The following is a 15,198-nucleotide window of genomic DNA, read 5'->3' as shown; positions in this document are numbered from 1 at the left end:
ACCTAGCACGAAACCCAACAGTGCCGTCAAGGACAACAGTCACTGCGGCACAATACAGCAATACAATACTCAAAGCAGTCACTGTAGAGCCCGATGACACTGTTGGGTTTCCTGCTAGAATATACCTAGCACGAAACCCAACAGTGCCGTCAAGGACAACAGTCACTGCGGCACAATACAGAGCAGGGAAATACTCACTAAACGCCTTTTTGGAGGATGCTGTGGCGCTGTCCCAGCCATCCATCAACGCTGCGGCCACCTCATTCCATAGCCGCCGGGTCACCACATTGTCCTTGTACAGCCGGTCACGGCTGTCCCACAACGGCGCACGCTCCTGGACCAGGCTGATGAGCTGCTCATTATCCAGATAGACGTCTTCATCCCGTTGTGGAACCTAGACAAAACACATTCATTAGAATAATCAAATTTAAATTGAATAAAAAGTTACAAAAAAAAGAAACATAAAAAAGAGTAAAAATAGAAGATAAAAAATAAAGAACATTACAAATCATTTGATACATACATTCCGTATCACCACCGGGACTTGGCTTCGCTGCTCCTGCTCTTCGCCCTCAGTAGTCCCGTCCGCAGAAGATGATGATGATGTCTTAAAAAAGTTGAAAAAAACGTAAGAGATTTGGAGTAGCAGCAGATATACTTACCAGATGCACGAAAATAATCACCTCACGGTCTGCTTGCGCCAATTCCTGCCGCGATGGGGAATATTCTGATTCTGAAGACATACTGCATGTAAAAATAATAAAAATCATTAGTACATACATAATTTAAAAGGACAGGCATATAATGTAATATACTCACATTCTTGACGCTGATAGAAGATGGGTTCCTTGGTGACTGTCTGCTCTCCAATCTGTCAGTGTAGTAGTGGCAGAGTTTTGGCAGGCACCTCCTTTATATAGACTTTTTTTTTTTTACTTTAGAATTTTCTAACTAGTGCAACTAGTGGACATCACCAAAAAAACGCAGCGCTAAAAAAACGCATACATGCGCATGCCAGTGCGCACGTATGCGCATCCATAGGCCATAATGGCCATTTTTAGCGCAAAACGTGCGCATACGTGCGCATGCGCTTTTTTGCAGTGCTTGGGCGGACCAAAAAATGCAACATGTAGCGTCTGTAAAATACAAACGCACACCCCAAAAAAACGCAGCGCATGAAAAACGCATACGTGCGCATGCCAGCGCGCACGTATGCGCGCCCATGTTAAATATAGGGGAAAAAAACGCATGCGCACGTATGTGTTTTTTTCAAGCGCAAAAAAACGCAAATGTGAAACCAGCCTTAGATATTAGAAAAAACTTTTTGACAGTTAGAGTGATCAATGAGTGGAACAAGTTGCCACGAGAAGTGGTGAGTTCTCCTTCAATGGAAGTCTTCAAACACAGGCTGGACAGACATCTGACTGGGATGATTTAGCGAATCCTGCTTTGAGAAGGGGGTTGGACCAGATGGCCCAGGAGGTCCCTTCCAACTCTACCATTCTATGATTCTAGGATTTAATTGACCTGTGATTATTTGCACACAGAACATATACCTGAAATCCAGGACTGTAGAGCGGTATCTTTCAACTTACAAAGTTTGTTATGTTTACTGCCAGTGATGGGTTAGTCCAGAAACTGGGCAGCAGAGAATTAACCACCAGGAGTGAGAGTATGCAGGAATTATACACAAATACAAGATGGCAGCACAATGTAAAAGAATTTTTGGAGCATCCTGAATAACTAAACTCTTAAGTCTCAACACTAAGACAAGGGTACCTGGCCTAAGAAGATGATGTCACAGAGAGGCATCAGGCAACTTGTAAACCTCGACGCGGAGCACAGCAAAGGACAGCAGTTGTATGGAAGTAACCAAGCCTGGCCAGGACACGTGATTAACAGAGCTTTCTCCAATGATTAGATCTATCAATGGGGACAGGGGGGACTGGCTCCTTATCAACAATGCAATAATGACACTGCCGCTACCTGTCTGTTCATCAAGATCCAACCTGTACTGAAAAGGCTGCCAGTGCTAAAGACTAGTGATGAGTGAGTATACTCGTTGCTCAGGTTTTACCAAGCATCCTCGGGTGTCCTCCAAGTATTTTGGCATGCTCGGAGATTTAGTTTGTCTTAACGTAGCCTCATGATTTGCAGCTGCTGGACAGACTGAACAGATGTGGGAATTCCCTAACAAACAGGCAACCCCACATGTATTCAGACTGTCCAGCAGCCGCAAATCACGCAATTACGTCGACACAAACTAAATCTCCGAGCACACCAAAATAATCGGAGGACACCCGAGCAATGAGTATACTCGCTCATCACTACTAAAGACATCTCCTGCCTGTCCATTATGTTTCAAACTGCACTACAGCTGCTGCTAATGCCCTTAAACAGCCAGAAATGTTTTGCCTGTCCATTATGTTCCATACTGTGCTGCTCCAGAGATGGAACCCTGTCCTGCACAGGGTAGAGCTAAGAAAAAACTCCCAAAAAGGGATAATTTTTGGACGGTTAAAAGGAGTCATTGCTTTTTCACAGCCCTCAAAGTCCTTCTCTTGTAAGGGATACCTACCCAGCTCAAAATACAAATTTAGCAAGACATTAAACAGATGCCCCCTAAAAATTAATTTCTCATAGCTAAAATTATGCATTGCTTGTCATTTGGCATACATAGCAGTACAGAACATACTGCGAATTCAACAGAATCAAACATATATTTATACCAATCATTGAATAAGTAAAATATAGAGGCCACTACTCACTTGTCCTGTCATCTGAAAGAATCTCCTCTTTACACCGCTCATCACCCCTCACATATGTCTCTGTAGTATTAATATGGGTCAGATCTTCACCCTGAAACAAATATTGTAAAAGTCACAGACAGATGGAGAACATAGTAACATAGTTATTAAGGTTGAAAGAAGACTTTAAGTCCATCTAGTTCAACCCATATCCTATCCTAACCTGCCCTAACATGTTGATCCAGAGGAAGGCAAAAAAAACCATGTGACAAACAGTAAGCTTCACATTGGGGAAAAAAATTCCTTCCCGACTCCACAGACGGCAATCAGACTAGCTCCCTGGATCAACACAATATTAAGGAAACTAGTGTATATACGCTGTAATATTATACTTTACAAGAAGGGCATCCAGTCCCTTCTTAAATTTTAGTAGGGAATCACTCATTACAACATCATATGGCAGAGAGTTCCATAGTCTCACTGCTCTTACAGTAAAGAATCCGCATCTGTGAGTATGCTTAAACCTTTCCTCCAGACGTAGAGGATGCCCCCTTGTCCCCGTCACAGGTCTAAGAGTAAAAAGATCATTAGAAAGGTCTTGGTATTGTCCCCGACTCCCCGCATATATTTATACATTGTAATAAGATCACCCCTAAGCCTTCGATTCTCCAAACTAAATAACCCCAAGTGTAATAACCTGTTTTGGTATTGTAGACCCCCTAGTTCCGTAATAACCTTGGTCGCTCTTCTCTGCACCCGCTCCAGTTCAGCTATGTCTTTCTTATACACCGGAGACTAGAACTGTACAAAGTATTCTAAGTGTGGTCGCACTAGTGACTTATAGAGAGGTAAAATTATGTTCTCCTCATGAGCATCTATGCCTCTTTTAATGCATCCCATTATTTTATTTGCCTTTGCAGCAGCTGCCTGACACTGGCCACTAAATATGAGTTTGTCGTCCACCCATACACCCAGGTCTTTTTCAGTGACAGTTTTGCCCAGTGTTTTACAATTAAGCACATAATTATACATCTTGTTCGTTCTACCCAAGTGCATGACCTTACATTTATCCCCATTAAAGCTCATTTGCCATTTATCAGCCCAAGCTTCTAGTTTACATAAATCCTCTTGTAATATAAAATTGTCCTCCTCTGTATTGATTACCCTGCAGAGTTTAGTGTCATCTGCAAATATTGAAATTCTACTCTCTATGTCCCCTGCAAGGTCATTAATAAATATGTTAAAAAGAAGCGGGCCCAAAACTGACCCCTGTGGTACCCCACTGCTAACCGTGACCCAGTCCGAGTGTGCTCCATTAATAACCACCCTTTGTTTCCTATCCCTGAGCCAGCTCTTAACCCACCTACACATATTTTCCCCATTGTTCTCATTTTATGTATCAACCTTTTGTGTGGCACCATATCAAAAGCTTTTGAAAAGTCCATGTACACCACGTCCACTGCATTCCCTTGGTCCAGTCCTGAACTTACCTCTTCATAAAAGCTTATCAGATTAGTCTGACAGGAACGGTTCCTCGTAAACCCATTTTGATATTGGGTCATGAGGTTATTCTTCTCCAGATACTCCAGTATAGTATCTCTTAGAAAACCCTCCAGGATTTTACTCACAGTTGAGGTTAAACTTACTGGCCTATAATTTCCAAGTTCAGTTTTTGTCCCCTTTTTGAATATTGGCACCACATTTGCTATACGCCAGTCCTGTGGTACAGATCCTGTTATTATGGAATCTTTAAAGATTAAAAATAATGGTCTATCTATGACTGTGCTTAATTCCTGCAGTAATCGGGAGTGAATCCCATCCGGGCCCGGGGATTTGTCAATTTTAGTGATTTTTAGACGCCGCCGTACTTCCTGCTGGGTTAAGCAGGTGACATTTAATGGAGAATTTTTATCCCTGATCATGTTATCCGTCATGGGATTTTCTTGTGTAAATACTGTTGAAAAAAAGTCATTTAGCATATTGGCTTTTTCCTCATCCTCATCCACCATTTCACCCAGACTATTTTTAAGGGGACCAACACTATCATTTTTTAGTTTCTTACTATTTATGTAGTTAAAGAATATTTTGGGATTATTTTTACTTTCTCTGGCAATGAGTCTCTTTGTCTCAATCTTTGCTGTTTTGATTTGCTTTTTACAGAATTTATTTAATCTTCTGTATTTAGTTAATGCCTCATCACTACCTACTTGCTTTAATTCTCTAAATGCTTTCTTTTTATCTCTTATTGCTCCCCTTACAGCTCTATTTAGCCATAGTGGTTTCCTCCTATTTCTCGCATGTTTATTCCCATACGGTATATATTGTGCACAGGTCCTATTCAGGATGCTAATAAACGTCTCCCATTTTCTTTGTGTATTTTTATGTCTCAGGATATCGTCCCAGTTAATTGCACCAAGATCATCTCTCATCCGTTGGAAATTTGCTTTCCTGAAGTTTAGTGTCCTTGTAACCCCTCCACTACACATCTTATTAAAGGATACATGAAAACTTATTAATTTGTGATCACAATTACCCAAGTGACCCCCAACCCTTACATTTGATATGAGGTCTGGCCTGTTGGTTAATATTAGGTCTAGCAGTGCCCCCCCTCTTGTTGGGTCCTGAACCAGTTGTGAAAGGTAATTGTCTCTCATAGTTGTCAAAAACCCATTACCTTTGCTGGAACTGCAGGTTTCGGTTCCCCAATATATTTCTGGGTAGTTGAAGCCCCCATAATAATGACTTCTCCTTGAGTCGCTGCTTCATCTATTTGCTTTATGAGGATATTCTCCGTTACTTCCATTATTTTTGGAGACTTATAACAAACCCCTATCAGTAATTTATAATTTTTCCCCCCTCCCCTTATCTCCACCCACAGGGACTCTACATTTTCATTAGATTCATATATATTATCACGAAGGATGGGTTTTAAGGATGATTTTACATTTAAACACACACCTCCCCCTCGCTTATTTGTTCGGTCATTTCTGAACAGACTATAGCCCTGTAAATTAACCGCCCAATCATGGCTCTCGTCTAGCCATGTCTCAGATATCCCCACCATGTCATAATTATGTTCCAACAACATTAACTCCAATTCCTCCATTTTGTTGGCGAGGCTTCTGGCATTAGTATACATGCACTTTATGTATCTCTCTGTACCTCTATTCTTTCTTAAATTATTAACTGTTCTAACCCCACCCCCAATTTCTTTATTTGTGCCCAGGTCTCTATCTGCACTGTCTTCCCCTCCTATAAAAGGAATACCCTCCCCCCAGTCCCTAGTTTAAACACTCATCCAACCTTCTAGCCATTTTCTCCCCCAGCACAGCTGCACCCTCCCCATTGAGGTACAGCCCATCCCTAGCGTAGAATCTGTAGCCAACTGAGAAGTCGGCCCAGTTCTGCAGGAACCCAAACCCCTCCTTCCTACACCAATTCCTGAGAAGTCACATTATGATCAGCTCTAATCCTGCCATCTCCACCGTTCTCATTACACAAGTATAAAACATATAATACTGGTGGATAAAACAAGACTGAGCACAAGACCTTCACAGCCGTCCACACATCATAGGGGAAATCTCATGACACCTTCTCTCCATCTACCTGATGATCCTGAGGAACATTGGGATCTTCTTGTTTACAGTCCTGTGGAAGAGGACGACTGGGACATCTCTCTGGTGTTGTCGTCTTACTGGATACATCTAGGGGAAGCAGACAGGACTAAATACACAGCCATGGAATAAATGGCGCTATAATAACAAATAATAATAAATACACAGGGTCATAATTATCTATAGGGTCTATAATTACTGTATATACTCGAGTATACGCTGACCCCGAGTATAAGCCGAGGCACCTAATTTATTGACTCGAGTATAAGCTGGGTATGTATTGTCACCTCATGCCTGTCCTGTTATGCGTGACTCCCCCCGTCCTGTCATGGTATGTGGCTCCCCTGTTTTGTCCTGGTATGTGTGACTCCCCCATCATGCCCTGCTATGTGTTGCATGCCCCGTACTGTCCTATGTGTGGCTCTCCCTGTCCTGTCCTGCTATGTGTGGCTCCCCCATCCTAACCAGCTATGTGTGCCTCCCCCCATCCTGTCCTGCTATGTGTGCTAATGGTCATCTTCTGACATATGATGAGGTGGTTCATGAGGACTAGTAAACTGTTGTGGGTGAACTCGCTCGAGAAGGTTTTTGAAAAGCTAGAAATATCTAGAACTATCTACTTATCTAAAACCTAGAAATTTGAATGTAATAAACTTCTGTCTCCTGGCAGTAAATTGCAGTTCTAATGTTAGGCTTTACACCATTTCTCTGCCGTGCAATTGCTCAGTATTGCTGTATAGCAGCCACCTGAAAATGCACATGCTGCAATATTACATATTCTAACCGAGGGGGTACGAATCCAATTGGCAGTACAATCAAGTGCAGAGTGAAACGCCATCCTAGATATGTTGCATGCATGGCTCCATGGTCCCGCATGGGTCCCCGGTCCTGCATGTCTCGGCTCTCCAGTCCCGCATGGCTCACCCTCCCCCGTCCTACTCACCCTCCTTGCGCTGTCGCTGCATCTCCGTTGTCCCGGCATGGCAGCGCTTCCTGTGCTGAGCGATCACAAGGTACCGCTCATTAAGGTAATGAATATGCGCTCCACACCTATGGGAGTGGAGACGCATGCTTATTCATTACCTTAATGAGCGGTACCACGTGACTGCTCAGCACAGGAAGAGCTAACGGCACCGGGACAGAGATGCAGGGACGGAGATGCAGCGATGACGCGAGGAGGGCGAGTATTGATGTGTTCTGGAAGCTGGCGGCTGCAGCTGTCACTGTGCCACAGCCACCGGCTCCTGAAACTGCTCCGCCGCTCCCCCTGACCCGCCGGCTTTCTGGACAATGACTCGGGGGCATTTTCAGCACACAAAAAATGTGCTGAAAATCTCGGCTTATACACAAGTATATACGGTATCTGTATGTAAAGAATTAATTCAGTCCCTGTACATTACCTGGTGATGTGAGGGGCTGGGGAAATTCCATCATGATGTCCTTGTACAGATCTTTGTGTCTTTCTAAATACTCCCACTCCTCCATGGAGAAATAGACAGTGACATCCTGACATCTTATAGGAACCTGATACATACAATGATACAGTCATCCCCCGATCCTTTCATAGCGTTACTGTATAATGTCCCAGCATTCCCAGCAGTGTCACCTCTCCAGTCAGCAGCTCAATCATCTTGTAGGTGAGATCTAGGATCTTCTGGTCATTGATGTCCTCATGTATCAGGGGGTGAGGTGGAGGCCCCGTGATTGGGCTCAGCGGTCTTCCCCATCCCTCAGACACAGGGGCCTGACAGCGCTCACTAGAGGTCTTCTTCACTACTGTGTAATCCTGGTTATGGAGAGACACATTAATACATCTCACTACAGACATTTCCAGAGTCCTCACCTCTCCAGTTCTGTCCATCTGTTATTCCCATAGATAAGAATGATGTAATGTGACGTCATCAGAATCTCTCACCTCTCCAGTAAGCCGGAAGAGGATCTCTAGGGTGAGGTGTAAGAGCCTCTCCGCCATCTTGTCTCTGTCCATATCCATCCTTGATGGGTAAATCATGAAAATTCTCTTACATAGAAGATCTCCACTGAGAGGATCCGATATTGTAGGGACCTGAATTGGAAGAAGATGAGCTAATGTAACATCATAAAGAATCCTGTGTAATAACACAATTACTAGAAACTTTATATCCAATCACTGACAGCAGAAATGATGCTGACATGTATGGCACCCAGGCCCAAAAGTTACCCTGAGACACAGAGCAATTTAGTTATGCCCTGTTCACATAAAAAAGTAAGAAATGTTCTACTCTGGGCCAGTCTGGAGACCAAATTCGGTCATTCCAATGAATGGATTGGAGAAAAAAAAAATATGGTCAGCATATAGATGGCATCTGTGTGATAGTCTTTTCTTTACAGACTGCTTGCTTGGAATTGCTTGGGAAACCACCTAATGCACCTCTGTGTTTTTATCCTCTTGGCAATATATAAGGCAGCACTACATAGAGGGCCTTGAAAAAGAATTCATACCCCTTGACATTTTTCATATTTTTTCATGTTACACCCACAAACTTAAATGGATTTTATGTGACCCCCTAACACAAAAAGTAGCAAGTATTTGTGAAGTGTAAAGGAAATTATATATTTTTTTTAATTATTATTATTTTAACAATATAAATTTAACAATTACATTTCATGAAGACTAGATGATCTTCTGCAACTGTTGGATCATCTGTCAGCAATATAAACTGAATAGAGTGGACGGTGTTTTGGAGGTTGGAGTGACTACCACCGAGGGGTACTGAGAGTGCGGCTACCACACAGCAGTTCTGACTCCCAGCTCCTACCCGAGATAATATCCCTCCCCCCGTCTCCCCTCTGGATTCTGGCGCTTACATACCCGCAGTGCAGGGATCTCCCTGCGCGCCTCCGGTCCCCCCTCCCCTCGTTGAGCAGGCGGAGAGGTGCTTCATCAGGAGACTTGTCAGACCTGCTCACCGCTGTGGAGCGCAGTGTGCTCCCTTGGCTTCTCTCCCCAGGGCGAAACCCTGTCACATTAGGACTGAGGCTGCAGCATCCAGGGTCTCTCTCTTTTAGCTGGTACCATCTTGGGGCTGTGTGCTGTGGTGTGCTGGGACGCTGGAGACCGGGGCATAGAGAACAGCTATCTGACAGGAATCTGCAGGATAGGCTGATAACACTCGGGGCGGTGTCCCCGGGGGGTGAGAAGAAACTGTGCCGTATTAGAGGAGAGGGGATAAAGGAAAAGGGAGAATACTGAACAGAGAGGTAACAAACAATCCACTTGGACAGAATTTTTGGGAAAAGAAAAGGGTTGAACTCTGCTGCCATCTTCTGACCGTCTTTTGTACTACAAGTGCAAGTATTCTTGATGTATATTTCTCTTAAATAAAGGATTCCAGATGGGCTTCCAGAAGCGGGACATCCGGCGTGACCGCCTTTTAAACCAGCTCCTGCCTATACAGCCCACTCTGCTAGATACCACCACTGTCAGCAAAGAATTTGATAGACTGTGTATGGGATTTCCCCCCAGCACTGCTGACTTTCGGGAACTGTAGCCTTTTTAACTTCTTTACGGAAGCCCTGTGTGTGGATCACACGACATTAAAAATGAGGAGCTTGTGGACAGCGCTAAAGTGCTGGTGTAGTTTTCCTGACGGCCATATCTGCTGGCCATAAAAGGGACATTAAGGTGAAAGCCAAACACACTGCCTGCCGACTCTACAGCTCTCCTCTAGCTTGCTATCTGGGGATATATGTGGCAAATATACACTACTCCTTACCCGTTTAGACACCGCCAACCAATACTATGATATTGTAATCGAACTACAACAGTTTTCCTACTCCCCAACCCACTGCAGCCTGTAACCTGTTAATCCGATAACCTCTTCTGCTGCCCACTGACCGGCTTCCTCCCCTTAATTGCAGGGAGTTGTAATGGACAGATATCTAATAAAAACCCAAGCAGAGAGATTTACCCATTTACAGGTGCCTTCATTGCTCAGTGCATAATCGCCCTCTACAATGCACAAAAGCAAACCCACCTTACAACCACCTAAACAACCTGCTAAATGCAGATGAATGACAATTTGCCTCGACCGCAACTCTCTCCGTTGTCCAGCTGCTCTGAATCCTCTATACAAGACTCTGCACAGGCAACTTTGATGGTCCAAGAGGTCTCCAAGCTACTGATGCCACTATTCGACAAATGGTTTGAAGTTCTTCATGCCTCCATCAATACAGTTATGGCTCAAATTACCACTAACTCTCAAAAAATTACGGAACTGGAAAATAGAGTTCAATTCAATGAAACGGAGTTTGCAGGGCTACGGACCTCTCTCCAGCAAAGTCAGGTCTCAGAGCGAGAACTGCCCGATAAGTTAGAGGAGTTGGAAAACAGAGACCGCTGTATCAATCTGCGTTTTGTGGGCGTCCCGGAATCAGTGGGTGGTGAACGTCTTATGGAATACCTTGCCAAAGATCTACATGCTGCCCTTGAATTGGACCTTGGCAAAGACTTAATGATGATAGAACGAGCACACAGAATAGGCCCCCAAGGCCTACCCAAAACGGCAGAAATATCAGGCTTATAGCAAAATACCTTAATTGAGCCGTGAAAGAAAGGGTCTTAAAAGCATATCGTCAACAACAAGAACTGACTATCCACAATTCTAAGGTTCTAATCTTCCAGGACTTCTCTGCGACTGTAGCTCAGAAACGCAAGGCATTTGTACCCATCTGTTGTCTACTGATCGAAGAAAACATTAGGTTTCAACTGCTCTACAGGGCTGAACTGAAAGTCCAAGATGGAGACCGTGTAACTATTTACAAAGATCCAGAGGTGGCAAAAAGAAGATTCCGTCGTACTGGAGATGTCGCAGTGGGATGATCTACAAAGCTCATTATACATGTTATCTTTCATTCTAGGAGGACTGTTGTTTCCGTTTTGGAATATTCTCTTTGGTGATGGCATGGATCTCCTGGTACACTCCCAGCGAGCTTCTATCACCGATCCGTAAAGTTAACTATGTTGTTTACTTTGTTGTTTTCTATTGCCTTTACCCTTCTTTGCTACCGTCTTCTCAGATCAGGTACTAATATATACGGGACCCACTCTCGATGACACCTTTAACTGAGGGTTAAAAGTTGACCAGCGATTTCTCATTTTTACAACACCATTTTATTTTTAGGACCACATCACATTTGAGGTCACTATGAGGGGTCTATATGATAGAAAATACCCAAAAGTGACACCATTCTAAAAACTGCACCCCTTAAGGTGCTCAAAACCACATTCAAGAAGTTTATTAACCCTTTAGGTGCATCACAGGAATTTTTTTGAATATTTAAAAAAAAATGAACATCTAACTTTTTTTCACAAAAAAAATACTTCAGGTTCAATTTTTTTTATTTTACCAAGGGTAACAGGAGAAATTGGACTGCAAAAGTTATTGTGCAATTTGTCCTGAGTACGCTGATACCTGATATGTGGGGGGGAACGACTGTTTCGGCGCATGGCAGAGCTCAGAATGGAAGGCGTGCCGTTTGACCTTTTCAATGCAAAATTGAAACCCCCTACAAGTGACCCCATTTTGGTGACTAGACGCCCCAAGGAACTTATCTAGATATGTGGTGAGAACTTTGAACCCACAAGGGCTTTACAGAAGTTTATAACGTACAGCGGTACAATTAAAAAATCATATTTTTTCCACAAAAATGATCTTTTCACCCCAATTTTTATTTTCCCAAGGGTAACAGGACCCTAAAAGTTATTGTGCAATTTGTCCTGAGTACGCTGATACCCCACATGTGGGGGTAAACCACTATTTGGGTGCATGGCAGAGCTCGGAAGGGAAGCAGCGCCATTTGACGTTTTTGGCTGGAATTGAGATAGGACATCATGTCGCGATTGGAAAACCCCTGATGTACCAAAACAGTGGAAACCCCCCACAAATGACACCATTTTGGAAACTAGACCCCCTAAGGAACTTATCTAAATGTGTGGTGAGAACTTTGAACCCCCAAGGGCTTCACAGAAGTTTATAACATAAAGCCGTACAATTAAAAAATCATATTTTTTCCACAAAAATGATCTTTTCACCCTCAATTCTTATTTTTCCAAGGGTAACAGGACCCTAAAAGTTATTGTGCAATTTGTCCTGAGTACGCTGATACCACACATGTGGGGGTAAACCACTATTTGGGCGCATGGCAGAGCTCGGAAGGGAAGCAGCGCCATTTGACGTTTTTGGCTGGAATTTGAGATCGGACACCATGTCGCGATTGGAAAACCCCTGATGTACCTAAACAGTGGAAACCCCCCACAAATCACACCATTTTGTAAACTAGACCCCCCCCAAGGAACTTATCTAGATGTGTGGTGAGCACTTTAAACCCCCCAGTGCTTCACAGAAGTTTATAATGCCCGGGCGTGAAAATAAAAAATTTGTATTTTTTCCACAAACATGATCAATTAGTCCCCAATTTTTTTATTTTCCCAAGGGTAACAGGAGAAATTGAACCCCAAAAGTTGTTGTCCAATTTGTCCTGAGTACGCTGACACCCCATATGTGGGAGAAAACTACTGTATGGACACACGTCGGGGCTCGGAAGGGAAGTAGTGACGTTTTGGAATGCAGACTTTGAGGGAATGTTCTGCGGGTGTCATGTTGGCTTTGGAGAGCCCCTAATGTACCTAAACAGTGGAAACCCCCCACAAATGACCCCATTTTGGAAACGAGACCCCCTAAGGAACTTATCTAGATGTGTGGTGAGCACTTTGAACCCCCAAGGGCTTCACAGAAGTTTATAATGCCCGGGCATGAAAATAAAAAAATCGTATTTTTTCCACAAACATGATAAATTAGTCCCAAATTTTTTCATTTTCCCAAGGGTAACAGGAGAAATTTGACCCCAAAAGTTGTTGTCCAATTTGTCATGAGTACGCTGACACCCCATATGTGGGAGAAAACTACTGTATGGACACACGTCAGGGCTCGGAAGGGAAGTAGTGACGTTTTGGAATGCAGACTTTGATGGAATGGTCTGCGGGTGTCATGTTGCCTTTGGAGAGCCCCTAATGTACCTAAACAGTGGAAACCCCCACAAATGACCCCATTTTGGAAACGAGACCCCCTAAGGAACTTATCTAGATGTGTTGTGAGCACTTTTAACCCCCAAGGGCTTCACAGAAGTTTATAATGCCCGGGCATGAAAATAAAAAAAATCGTATTTTTTCCACAAACATGATCAATTAGTCCCCAATTTTTTTTATTTTCCCAAGGGTAACAGGAGAAATTGGACCCCAAAAGTTGTTGTCCAATTTGTCATGAGTACGCTGACACCCCATATGTGGGAGAAAACTACTGTATGGACACACGTCGGGGCTCGGAAGGGAAGCAGTGACATTTTGGAATGCAGACTTTGATGGAATGGTCTGCGGGTGTCATGTGCATTTGGAGAGCCCCTGATGTACCTAAACTATTGAAACTCCCCACAAGTGACCCCATTTTGGACACTAGGCCCCCCACGGAACTTATCTAGATGTGTGGTGAGCACTTTGAACCCCCAAGTGCTTCACAGAAGTTTATAACGCTCGGACGTGAAAATAAAAAAATCATTTTTTTCCACAAAAATGATATTTTTGCCCCCAATTTTTTATTTTCCTAAGGGTAACAGGAGAAATTGGACCCCAAAAATTGTTTTGCAATTTGACCTGAGTAGGCTGACACCCTACATGTGGGGGTAAAACACTGTTTGGGCGCATGGCAGAGCTTGGAAGGGAAGGAGCACCATTTGACTTTTTCAACTCAGAATTGGCTGGAATTGAGATCAGACGCCATGTTGCATTTGGAGAGCCCCTGATGTGCCCAAACAGTGGAAACCCCCAATTCTAACTCCAACCCGAACCCCAACACATCCCTAACCCTAATCTCAGCCCTAACCCTAACCCTAATGGAAAAATGGAAATAAATAAATTTTTTTTATTTTATTATTTTTCCCTAACTAAGGGGGTGATAACGGGGGGTTTGATTTACTATTTATGGCGGTTTTTATGTTTGGCAGCTGTCACACGCTAAAAGACGCTTTTTATTGTAAAAATAGTTTTTGCATCACCACATATTGAGAGCTCTAATTTTTCCGTATTTTGACCCACCGAGTCATGTGAGGTCTTATTTTTTGCGGGACGAGTTGACGTTTTTATTGGTACCATTTTCGGGCACGTGACATTTTTTGATCACTTTTTATTCCGATTTTTGGGACGCAGAATGAACAAAAACCAGCGTTTCATGAATTTCTTTTGGGGGGGTGCGTTTACACCGTTCCGCGTGCGATAAAATTGATAAAGCCCTTTTATTCTTCGGGTCAGTACGCTTACAGAGATACCTTATTTAGGTCTTTTTTATGTTTTGTCGGTTTTATGCAATGAAAACTATTTTATATAAAAAATAATTATTTTTGCATCGCTTTATTCTGCGAGCTATAACTTTTTAATTTTTTCGCTGATGATGCTGTGTGGTGGCTCGTTTTTTGCGGGACAAGATGACGTTTTCAGCGGTACCATGGATATTTATATGCGTCTTTTTGATCGCGCATTATTACACTTTTTGTTTGGCGGTATGATAATAAATCATTATTTTTTGCTTCGTTTTTTTTAGTTTTATTTTTTAAGGGGTTCGCTAAAGGGGTTAACTAATGGGACAGTTTTATAGGACGGGTCGTTACGGACGCGGCGATACCTAATATGTGTACTTTTATTGTTTTGGGTTTTTTTATTTCTAAAAAATGGATTTATTTGGGGGGATATTTTTTTTTTTTTTCTAATTTATTTGGCGATTTTTTTTAATTTATTTTAACATTTTTTT

The 15,198-nt window shown here is 43.0% G+C and overlaps 1 protein-coding gene across 1 annotated transcript in view; it reads right to left on the bottom strand.

The window, feature by feature from the left end:
- LOC141055952 (uncharacterized) overlaps positions 1-15,198 on the bottom strand; it is a 60,449-nt gene that overhangs the window by 39,825 nt on the left and 5,426 nt on the right. The window contains exons 2-6 of the mRNA XM_073552649.1: positions 8,277-8,426; positions 7,968-8,147; positions 7,762-7,885; positions 6,354-6,451; positions 2,769-2,859 (exon numbers count right to left, since the gene is read on the bottom strand). Of these exons, the coding sequence (XP_073408750.1) occupies positions 2,769-2,859; positions 6,354-6,451; positions 7,762-7,885; positions 7,968-8,147; positions 8,277-8,426 (643 nt within the window). The remainder of the gene's footprint in view (positions 1-2,768; positions 2,860-6,353; positions 6,452-7,761; positions 7,886-7,967; positions 8,148-8,276; positions 8,427-15,198) is intronic.

Source organism: Dendrobates tinctorius, unplaced genomic scaffold (assembly GCF_039654945.1).
Source record: "Dendrobates tinctorius isolate UK_male_01 unplaced genomic scaffold, ASM3965494v1 ptg000192l, whole genome shotgun sequence".
Classification (NCBI taxonomy): Eukaryota; Metazoa; Chordata; class Amphibia; order Anura; family Dendrobatidae; genus Dendrobates; species Dendrobates tinctorius.
This window is presented reverse-complemented; position numbering and strand designations above follow the sequence as displayed.